The 12,633-nt window shown below is 37.1% G+C and overlaps 1 protein-coding gene across 1 annotated transcript in view; it reads left to right on the forward strand.

Annotated features, from left to right (window-relative positions):
• The first annotated feature begins 369 nt into the window (after positions 1-369).
• The window catches only part of LOC128027473 (tenomodulin), a 35,538-nt gene continuing 23,274 nt past the window's right edge, over positions 370-12,633 (forward strand). The window contains exons 1-2 of the mRNA XM_052615132.1: positions 370-500; positions 2,911-3,051. Coding sequence (XP_052471092.1) covers positions 453-500; positions 2,911-3,051 — 189 coding nt within the window. The 5' untranslated portion in view covers positions 370-452. The remainder of the gene's footprint in view (positions 501-2,910; positions 3,052-12,633) is intronic.

The following is a 12,633-nucleotide window of genomic DNA, read 5'->3' on the forward strand; positions in this document are numbered from 1 at the left end:
AATGTAGTTCCAAATTCCAAAGTTACTTAAAAGCAAAAAAAAAAAGGAAAGCAGAGTGTATTCTCCTGAGCTTAACTCTGTTTTAGTTAACCTGAAACCCTCATAGACATTTCCAGATGTGACTGTGTTACCTACTGATAATGGTATAGCAGAATAACAGTAACTTTAGGCTTTAAATGACCTTGAAAGAAGAGACAGAACAGAAATAGAAATAATCTGGGACACTAATAATGTTCACATCAGCATAATCTCCTTTCACCTATGAATGTCAGGACATCTGCTTTGTGTAGAGAAATCAGTTATTCCATCCCATCTAAAAGAGGAGCCCTCCCTCTTGATCAGGTTCCCAAATTACTAGTGGAAAGAAAGTTTGGTTCTTTAGATCCCAGTGAGAGGAACTTCTGTGTGGAAGAAGCTTTCCAGAGAAGATTACCTTCGCTCCAGCTACAGTTATGGAGAATAGCCCTTACTTCAGCAGTGAACAAGGGCTTTGCAGAGATGTGAGTATTACATGTGAGCTTTTTATGTGACAGAAATCTAGAAAGTAAAAGTTTAGTCTAGGAGTCTCAAAATCTTAATATGCAATTCTTTATAAGAAAATCAATATTCAGGTGGAATGATGATTCTCTCTGTAATGTATACATCTAAAATAATTAACTAAATTATCTTTTCTGTATTTAAAAAAAGGTTCGGTAAAGAGGATTTGACAAGTGGAAAATCTCAAATTGATCCTTAATTTGTGTTAAACTGCTCTTTTCAAAGGTTGTGACGTGAATGTCAGCTGGGGTAAAATGTCCATTATTTCTGACTGCAAATCTTTTCGGATGTTTAAATGTTTTCTGTGTTCCTTGCTTTCACCCTGTGCCTTTTCTTCAGCTGAGCGTTGCGCTGCACGGCTGTATGGCTAGACGTTTAATACTGTGCAAATTATTCCACATGACTTACAATTAAGTAATCAAGATCATTTTCTCAGCATCGTAAATGGATTTTGTTTCAAAAATAATGTAATAACAGAGAAATTATTAATTTACCCTTTCAGAGCAGCAGAGCTGGGGAAGATAAATATAGATTTGAGCAATTGTACAACAGTCTGCAATTTATTTTAAGAAGAGAGATCTCCATCGCAATCATTGAAGTGAAATAACAGACATTACGGGGGATTGTTCCCGTTTTATCCATTCAGATACAGTCTCTGTTTTTCTTTCTTTTCTCTTATTCTCTCTCTCCCTCCACCTTTCTTTCAACTTCTTTCCCTTTACTCTCTCATCTCTCCGTCTCTTTTCTCGCACCCTCCCTCCAGCTCTACCTCTCTCTTTCTCCTCTTCACCCTTCCTCACTCACTTTCATCAGCAGGGGGCCCTCGGCTCCCTTTATCACCATAGACTCAGACTCGATCCCGCTACAGCAGAATTGCCTGGCTGGTTCTTAACCTTAAACCGGTTTAATACTGTTTTGCTGGCAGCCGTCGGTATATTTTCAGAGCCATTTGTATTCTGAGCAGATGGAAATTTGTCCTCCAGTCAAGTTTCCACTGCTTATGCAGTCTCTTTTCACATTTTTGCTTCATGCAAGGGAAAATTCATCATTAGAGGAATTTCAGGCTTCTCTAATTGTTTGTCCTCCTGTTTCCCATCATGCGTAGTGAGAGGGTTTAAACCTTGATGTTTTCAACAGGGTGCTCATGACAAACTCAATGTGTCTTATTCAGCGCATTTATGTGAGCATACTTTTTTCAAGAATATATATATATATATATATATATATATATATATATATATATATATATATATATATATTAATAAATTGTTCAGAAAAAATATCTACAATGACATGGTCTATTTCCTGTCTTAAACTGTGTGATAAAGTCACTACCAAGGGCAATATTGAGGGTGGGCTTCTGGGATTTAAACCCTGAATGTTTTTTATCACCTTGTCACAAATTAAATTATTCAGAGCTGCAGACTGCTATATAAATCAGATGTGGTCTCACAAGCCACATTTTGACTGTTTTGCATAAAGTCTGCCTCATTTTGTTATTCATTCTGTCACAAAGTGAAATAAATGATGGCGCCACTTTCCGTTCTACAGACCTCACCAAAGTAATCAGAAAAAAAAACTGTGTTGACTTTGGTCCGGCCAGATGTTTTAGCAAAGTAGAAAACTTTAATTACTCAGAAGTGTTAATAATAATAACCTGCTAACTTGTAAAGAACACTTGCCGACTCATGTGCTTCGAACTATAAAAAGCCAAAAGGAAGAAATAAATTGTCACTCACGTTTTAAAAGTACAATACATACAGTTGAACCTCTGAACTTCAGGAGGTTAGTGGGACTTTTCAGTTGTATATTTAAAGATTTATTTCATTTTAATTAGACCTAACACCAACATTTCAACATTACTATTATAATAAAGTGCATTATTCAGTATTTCATCAAAGCATGAAACCATGCATTCATAGACGCCTAGGTTATAAGCTCTAAAAATCCACTGCCCCCTGGTCACCACTGCTATTTCTGTTCTTTAAGCTTCTCTTCTTCAGTAAGAGACGTTGGCTAATTGAAGCTTGTTCCTCCATATTTCATAATTGTGATTGGCCATGTCCTGAGAGATAGTGGAGCACTACACTGAGAATAGTAAGCATTTAGACTCTCCCTCCTGGAACTCAGCCGGAACAAAAGGCTCTTTTTATTAATTTGCAGCCATAAGCTGCGGGAATTTAATCAGAAAAACTTTTAATTTCAATAAATGTGACCTTTTGTTCTGATCTCGGAAGAATTCAAATTGCCTATGTGATTATTTCTTTCTTAATTGAGCATTGTGGTGCATAAAATATGAAATGTGTAAAACCTGTACATGAAATCACACCATATAAATATAGAAATGCGTGATAAAATGACTGTTTTCTATAGGTTGAGCTGGGGAAAGAGAAGGAAAGAAAGGCCAGGTATCGTGCTTACCAGTGTGCCGCCATCATTCTGAGTGTAGTATTCCTGATATTGGCTTTCTGTATCTTCAGTCTGAGATATATATGGAGCCCAAGCCCTGGGAAGGTAAGAAAAAAATCTAAATCTATTGTGGAGACCAAGATATATTATTGAGCATGGTGCATGGCTGTGGATTAATTAGGAAATGATTAGAATAACAATTGTGGAATGGACATGAAAGACACAGAAACATCTGCACACACTGTTTAGTATTCTTGGAACTGACTGAATCCAGTCTTGATTTCCTTGCCATAAACAATAACATCACAGAGTTGGAAAAAACGGCTGACTGAATACATAGTTTTTTATAAGATTGCAACAATGACCGGAACTGCAAAACATAGATATTATTCATTATAGTTTCTCAGTTCTTGTTGATACCCAGAAATGGGCAGTGTGTAAGTAATTGTCAATACCACAGTGTCAACAGACATGCAAACCTTATATACTATGTTATGCATAAATTCTTCCAGAGGATGTTACTCGTTTAACAGCCAATACTTTTAACGTGTTTGCGGTGACTCAGATATTTCATGCTCCTTCTTGAGGAATCATCACTTTGAGATGTTGAAGCAGTGAAGATTCTCACAGGGCATGTAATGGGCTTAATGGCACTGGAAGCTGGAGTTCGAGAGCAAGTGATCACACTCAAACTGCTTTGGTTGGCTAACTAAAGGCCTGCGTATTCGCTGATATCCAGCAATGAGCAGAATAATGGTGCTCCAAAACACAATAATAGGCCTAACTGTTAGGGCGTCTCTTCTCAACAACAGTCGGGGGGGGAATAAGGCAAGCAATGTATGTGTGTGTTTTACACACACACACACTATGCCTCAAGTGCTGACATCAACAGTGAAACCTGTATGTGCAACTATTGCAACTCCGAGTATCACAATTCTGTAGCTTAGATATGAATATTTCAAACCAACAATGCATATTTCATAAGCCCCGCCTCTCCTTATTTAGACTAAATGTCTCAATTGTTTCTCGCTTTCCTAATTTTTCTAGGTAAGACATCAATTATTCCCATGCTCTTAAAAGGTACAGCTTCTGACAAACTAATTAGAAGTCAATACATCAATAGAGCAGGAGATTGTCTTTGCCAGTACCTCCATGTGGCAGCAAGAAGAAGCAAACCGGTCTCCTGTGGAAAGGTAAACTGATGTTGAAAGGTAATTTGCTCACCATATTGTATTTCAATATGACATAGTAACCGCTTGGAAACTTCTTTTAATTACTTACAAACATATGTTGTTACAGAAGCCCAGGGAATAGTTAGCCATCATTCTCTACGCTACTATGTGTTTAAGATGGGCGCGCGTGCATCTTAACTGTGCAACTGCATGTTGTCCAACATCACCATCATGTTTTCCAGGTCCTAATTATTGTTCTACTGGTTCCTATGGGATTAGATGCCTGTCATATCACCTAATATAGCCAAATTTAAAGCAAATGCCTTTAAAATGACATACATAATAGCACTGCTGCACCTTATCCAAAAAATATCCGCTGCAGTAAGCTGATGTCATCTATTTTTCTGACCTTTCTGAATGCCCACGGTCTCTTAAGGAACCGTGGTTGACAGACACACATGCAGCACCCAAGCCGTGTTCTTTCAGACTACCTTATCAGGCCTGAACCACGGGTGTCTGTCATACCGGCCACAGTTTTGGTGAACACCATGAATAGATCACACGAACAGCGACGAAGAGGTGCTGTGAAATTGCTTTCGTGCGCACATGTCTGTCAGGCTCACGAGATGCCCCCCATTATTCAAGCTGAAATTACTTCACTCACCTTGTTGCTATGTTGTGTTTGCAAGGCAGCCTTGCAAAATGTGCCCCCAACCGGCTCTTTAGGACTTCTGTGTCCTGATGTGTATCTAATGAACACAGTTGCACCTGCTCTCCAGTAATAGTGGCAGGTGCCAGGCAAGGAACGACCCCCGGGTTGGGCTGTCATGTCAGTTTCCTTGCAGGAAGCAGACTGGATAGACTCCAGTAAGGCTTGATGGCAGTGTTGTTTGCTTTATGAAAGCAGTCCTAAAATAGGCCAAATCTTTGTTTGCCCCTTTTCTCTCTCTGTGTCGAAAATCCTCAGGTCTTCAGGTCTTGAGGGGAAATAATTACAGCAATGAAGCAGACCAGCCAATCCGAGCAGCTGCTTCTAGAATTCCCTCCAGACGGGTGGTGCTTTCGGGTCTGCAATATTCTTTTATTTCACTCATCAGACTCATTTATTCACTTACGAGCTCGTGTTTTTACCGAGCTGATGCAATAGACTCTGACCTCCACCTGGCTGAAGCAAACTGTTCCCTTGTAAAGCAGAGGCAGGGGAACATGACACATCCGCTCTACCCAGTCAGGGGCTCTCAGGTGGACTGTAAACGCCTGTAGAACTGTTTTATATGTTTTCAGGTGCTACTTAAGATTCCGGTGAATTATTATGAACAGAAAAATGAGAGCCTGTGCAAAAATAATAAGTTTGTAGCCATTTTTTAATGTTTATATCAGGAACAATGACCTCACGGACAAAGACAAAATTAAAATAAATAAAAAAACAGAACAACTGAAATAAATCCTATTTGCATAATTATTAATTCATAAACAAAAAGCCATGTAATGGATTCTGTCAACAGCTTCACTTTCAAACAACAAACATGGCTGTGTGCTATTCACAAATTGAGGATGCAGAATTGACCTATTGGTAAGCCCCGCCCCCCTTAGTTACTTTTGCGAACTCAGGCATACAAACAGAGTTTGACAGCTGTCACTGTGAAAACCTATATCTTTTTTATACATTTTGGACACAGAAGGACCACCATTTAAGTGGGACTTAAATGTGCTATTGAGGGATATATACAAGATTTTAAAATAAACATTGTGGGTGTTAATTTGGAATCAAGGATTTACAGATCACAATGCAAGTGGGAGAAGTCTAATGTTCATCAAGATCGCAGATAACAACATCCCGGATCAACACTGTTCATGTATCGCAGGGTACAATTCAATTAATTTACATTTAACCAGTTTAACATGAAGAGACCTTCGTTTATGGGTTTTTTCCCTATACTGTACATGATGTGAGAACAGTTCTCTATTTAGGTTTGTAATAGCATTGACTGACTAACTTTCACGTTAGCTATAGTTTTAGCTTGCTGAAACGCAAGATGACTAACGTTCTGCATAAGCAGATGAAAATTTTAACTTAATGAGAGTATGACAACCAGAAAATTAACGTTTTTGTCTTCATTGGGATTGGGGTTGAATGCTTAGGGATATTTTTCTCTGTTTTGTTTGGGTTTAGGAAATGTAATAACATAAATTATAATGCCTATCCTCTCAGGATACCTGGAATCAGTGTTACAAGTACCACAGGCACATGGTTTTTCCATTTTCATAACATAAACACCATCAAACCAATGGAAGCTTCAGATCCTCCTATGTTTCTCTATGACACTGAAATCTAAAGATGTCCAAGTTCTGCTCCCCATGCAACTGATACTCGACTGCCATCGGCTCATCTGCGTTTGAGGGGAGGGGCTTACAGATAAGTCAGTTGTGATTTAAATTTGAACATAATGAACTTAATTCATTAATTCATGACAAAGCCTTAAGTTTGAAGATTTAAAGCTTTTCAGAGAGAAATTAATTTCCTTGAATGCATTACTCTGATTATCTTTGAACTACAATAATTCAAATTCAGTAAATTACTCTTTTTGTTATTCAATTCAAATTAATCTTCAAAATTTAAGTATAATAACAATTAAATAATGATTTGGGTCACCATTATTAATTTTATTACATATCCTGTGTATAATTCAGTAGACATTTTCCCATATTTATTATGATTCACATCTATTTCACATATGCCAAAAAGAAAAAAAGAGGGGAGAATAATTACATGATGTCACCGGTCATTCGTTGCTCTGGCAACAATGGATTGGAATCTACACATAGATAACCAGCCACTCCATAGCAAAGTTATATTAGCATCAGTACATTTTGGGAAATCTCAGATAGATAGACAAATACAGGTTCACAATGATGTACTTGGTCTTTGCAAGCAGCACGCATTAAATATTCTCTACTTCATTATGGATGTGCTGCCCATTTTCCTTACCCTCCATTGTTTCTTCCTCTTATCCATCAAAACGTCGACCCCTAAAAATCGGAGGACAGAACAGAGATCAGTTCTCTTTCTCTTGCACAATTTAGATTCTGAATTAGCTTTCACATCCTGTTTCGATTCTACACAGGGTGCCAAAAACTATTCCTGCCACACAGCTCTCTCACATAAGAGTAGATTTCATCAGATTGATTTTCTGAAACTGTTCTTAACACTATCCAGATCCACAGAATGTGCCTAATTATTTCAAATGGATTAATGGTAAAAATTGTCAGCCAGATATGGAGTTAAATTCACAGTCATTGAGGTGTGAATAATAGTCTAGGTGAATTTCCCATTATGTTATGAGATCAGTCTCTGAATTTTAACAATTTAACAAGTTTAAAAACTCAGTCACCCATCAATGTGATGATATTACTGGACTGATCCAGTTGTTTTTTGTTTTGTTTTTTTGCTTCAGTGTGCCACTTATCAAAAGTAGATTCCCAGCATACCCCAGCAGATGTGCTTCTGTTAGTCAGTCAGTGTTAATAGCCCTTTGGGAGACCCGGCTTGATTCAGTGATAAAATATTAAACTCAAAGATGATTGGCATCTCCTAGGGAGCTGAAAGATTTCCAATGAGAGAGGCATTCATGCAAAATATTGACCTGCGTACTAGTTGGGGGCTGGAATGTTGTTAAGCATCATGTCTTTTAAACTATCAGCATTAAAATTATAGCATAATATCATTGGCAAAATAACAGAATTTTCATGACCTGCTGAAAGCAAACTTGCATGGTACAGAGAAAAACAAAACAGACATCATCAAAGACGACAGTGGAACCAGTGTGTAAATAATACATCACATAGCTAGCCTTTTCACTTGACATGGCAGCAATCCAACAGACACCTTGAAATTGATCAGTGGATAATTTATCTCTTCAACATATTCTGTGTGCCACAGCGACTGTCTATCACAAAACTTCTTAAATTTCTTTTTAATGTTTTAAGAAACTGGAATATGTTCATATTGTTTCGAAGACACAACCACAATGTTAAACAATGGTAACACTTTATAATAACTTTAATTAATAAATCATTAGCACACATTATATAATGCTTAATGGATCATTAGCAGTTACATGTAAATGAGTTATGTAATTTAATTACAAAATAAACATAACTGCAATCTGTTACAGTTACTGAAATTTGTTATTAAATCACAAATGTTAACAAATACAAAGGGGATCACATCTGAATATTTTCATACACATGCAATCTTTTTTGCTATCTTAGTGAAGACATTGCATAAACTTCTATTGATTTTATATACAGTAAGGTTAATGATATTTTCTAGCTATCCCCCTACCTCTAAACCTACCCCTCACAGAAACATATTCTGAACACTAGATTTGAATGAACTCAACTCATATGTAAACCTTTTTAACTAGAGGAGCAGTAAAATGTCATGATCTTTCACTATATAAATTACATTTAGTCCTCACAAATACAGAGTTATGGCATGAAACTCTAGATGGTGCAATGCGATAGGTCGAACTAAATCTGACCTAATAACATCATTATCATATGGCACAGCTGATTGGTTCTCTCTGTATTGGTATTCAATGAGCTCGCTGCTCACTGTTCACATATATGTCTAGGGCCTAACATAGCAGTTGCAGCTTGCTTCAGAAACCCTCCACTTTCCCCAGCTCCACCTGTATAGATCTGGCATGAGATGATTCATGTATGCTATATGGTGGCTATTTCATGTATATTTGCAGCAGCACCACCATATTAAGAAAAATATACACCTTAAACAAAGACATATAATCAATACATTACCATGCCAGTCCCTCCGAGAGTTGTCATGACAGAAGTAGTTATACCAGTACACACACATGCATTGACTGTTCTAAAATATAACACAACAATGTTTAAGAAGTTTAGGACACATAGTTGAAGTTGAATCAGTATATAGAAATGTTTAAATAATTAAAAATATATATATATATTTTGCATGTTCTTCTAATTATTAAATGTTAGACGCTATTTTATTGAAATGAATGAATATGAAAAAGAAATTATTAAATGAAAAATATATTTCCATCACAAGGCAAAAAAAAAAAATTAGACCAAACAAAAAAACAGCAAACTTTAGGTCACTAGACAAATCTTTTTTTTTTTTAACTGACCACTAGCCTAGACAGGAAATAGAATCATGCAAAAGGTGTGGCATCTTGTCAAAACCTTGAACTTGCTTCAGAAAACACAAATACACAAATAATAACATAGTATCATCTTTGCATCCTAATAAGCTATATAAAGTAGTCAAAATGCACAAAAAGCTTAATTAGCCCATTATCAATTTAATTAAACATGTCAATCTTTGATCTCACTCCTCACCACTGAGCTTTCGGGGGAATGGGGAATTAGATTTGTGGAACAGCATGGATGAGGTACATTGAATAGCACCAATGACCTTGCAGATATTTTCAAAAGCTGTTGAAATGTGAAATGATTTTCATCAGCGATGTGGAGCTCATTCATCTAATGACACAGACAAAGTCTGTAAGAAAAGTAAACACAAGGTGTTGATTCGCTCGTGCTCAACCTAGGTCTATAATTTTGCTCTCTGCTTATAGAGGCATTGATGGCACAACGCAAAATCAAGTCAGTTTAGCTCTTGAAAGAAAGTAATTTAAAAAAAAACCTCAGACAGTGTCAGTATTTGCAGTAAACAGATGTATTGCACATGACAAGTTTACAGCTGAATACAACTCTCCAGAAAGCTTGGCTGAGAGTATTAGCTTATTTTCAAGAAACTTTAAACACATTTTGAAACTCTTCATCACTTAATAACTGGGCACATCATTTACATATTTTAATGGGGCAAAATGATGAAACATTAAAATATAACTGATTGCATTGGGAATGTGAAAAATAGCTGCATGCATGTAATACATTACATGTGTTATGTGAAAGAGCGACATTCAACGAGCTCTCTGCTTCCTTGTCCACTTGAAATCCCCAGTAAATGCAAGACTGTGTTTGCATTTACACACCAAAGGTTAACACAATTTTGCCCCTAAGAACTTTTTTGTTGACACAATCCTCCAAACTATACTTGCTCTGCATGATAATACTTGCAAAAATACTTGATCATCAACATTGGAGAGATATGTTCTTAAACTTCATTCAGGGAGGCCTGTGATATACGTCATGCATTGCATAGTCAGTATATGAGAAATCACAGCTATTACAAAAAAGGTAAAACATACGAATAAAAGGGAATTACATTTATGGATGCATCATACTTACTGGGTTGTGTACTTGATCATGCTGCATAGTAGTGCTACATATACCATGTTTTACTAAAAACATGCATCAATAAGGAAATGACTTTAATTTAGTATAATTTTGGTAATATTAACTCTAGAAACTTATATTTTTATAGCAATAGCAGATTCTTACAGATTTACTTATCAATTTTGTTTATCTAATCGTGGTAATGAGGGAATGCTTTTACAAGTGACCTTAGTACAAGATAAAATATAGTTAATATGCAAGAAATGTAGAAAAACTTTGAAGGCTCCTCAGTTGGCTACATTAGGAGCTTATGATAATAACTTGTAACTAATACCTTGACATATTCTGTCACAGTATTTAGATTTTTATTCTGTCCACTACTAAGCTAATCCTTCGGATCACAACTTTTGGTGCACTGGCGTTTAAAGCTTTAGTTGGAAAACTTGGCAAGCTTTGGTTCCCATGCTTTTTATGTAGATCTATGTCTTGAGCTGGGCTTTAGAGACCAAAATAAACTGCTGCCCCTCCGTTCACCCAAGGCAAAAGCACATGCAGAGACCAGAATGTTGTTACTATGTGAGCAATACATGATGACTCCCATCACTGGGGCTTTGCAGCAGCAGTAATGCCTGAAAAACACTTTAACAACAGAGCAATGCTAAAGCTCTTTCTGGTCTCAACGCTTGCCTCAGGTCTCCCTGCTTGCAACATTGCAGGATGGAGTGTCAGATAAGTAATATTCTGCTTTCAAGACAAGAGCTCCTGTGAGATCTTCTATGAATGAACCGAGGCTTCGAAAATAAATGTTTTTAGGAGGGAAATGGTTGTCTAAACACAATTTTCCATTGTCTGCCCCTAAAAGTTCAAGATTGTTCTGTTAGATTTAGTCAAGCCTGTGTGAACTATACATAGCGGAGTTATTTTGCATTTGTTATGCACCTTTTCATACACATTAGTGAACTAAAATGGTCGTTCACTCAGAAAACCTGTAGTTTCTGGACCCTCCTCAAATGAAATAGCTCCTTAATAGTTCTCCCCAGCCAAGCTACATTTCTCTTCTCATTAGCAGCTAATGCGGTTAATCAAATTATCCCGTGCATCTGAAAGCTTGAAAACACAGTGTTTGCACTCACAAGCAGTCTGAATGCCACTTAAGAGTATTGAATGTCTTCAGTCAATTTAGTCATTTTTGGTGAGTATGAGTAACAATCGGGGTCATCACGTTCTCTCCCACAGCAGGGGAGGTTATTTCCTCTGCGGCTACATGGTTCTGAATCCAGCTCTTCGATGGGCATTTAGCTCCATATTTTTCATGTGAAATCTGTTTTACATTCACAAAGAAATACCAGAGTGTGCCAGCATTTTGAACAGTGTTTGATGAATTTTTCATGCAGTATCCTGTACCCTATTATGACGGAAGATTGGACTGCATTCTTACACTGCAAGGCCATTCAGAGGAACAATCAATTACAGGAATCATTGTGTTTTACACTCAAATAGCAGTCGCTCAAATCCCGCAAAGGAATAATAGAAAGAAGAGGAAGGGGAAAAAAACTGTGATACTCCCCAGTATTCTTGGGAAAGGTCTTTTGTCACCTTTTGGAGGTTTTATTTATAAACTCCACATCAGTTGTTTCCACCCTTCAGCACAGAGATATCAATCACGTTTGCGAGAGCAGAAGCTTGGGAGTGTTGCATCACCCAGTGTCCTGAAAATGTTCTTTCGTCCTGTTGAAAGGGCTTTATATATTTCCTATGGGACAACTGTTGGAAACTTCAGTGCAAAGAAAAAAAATATATATGTTTCTCACCTTGCAAAGAGTAACCATCTCCCAAAACACATTCAAATATGCAAGTTGATCTCTTTCAACCTATGTGATGCCCGAATATAACACAAAATTGCATGATTCATGTTTCTGATATCACTTTTTTTTTTGCCACCTGTGTGAGTAAACCCAACCAGAAGGGTATTAAATAGCACTTGCTTGTTAATTTTCAACAGATCATAAAAGCAAACAATGATTGAAAATGCAATGTCCCAGTCCCTGAGCCTGCTGTACAGCTGTGTGCTGATATAGGGGGGAAACGCAATTGCTCCCTATGCTCCGCAGTTCCCCTCCCTCCTGAACATAGCTCTATTACCCACACAGTAGCTCGGATCAAAGTGATTTATTGCCAGTGAGAGCTCAAATTGTTTAAAATGGTTGGTGAGATTAGTCAAGTATGCGTT

This window comes from Carassius gibelio, chromosome A14 (genome assembly GCF_023724105.1).
Source record: "Carassius gibelio isolate Cgi1373 ecotype wild population from Czech Republic chromosome A14, carGib1.2-hapl.c, whole genome shotgun sequence".
In the NCBI taxonomy this organism is placed as follows: Eukaryota; Metazoa; Chordata; class Actinopteri; order Cypriniformes; family Cyprinidae; genus Carassius; species Carassius gibelio.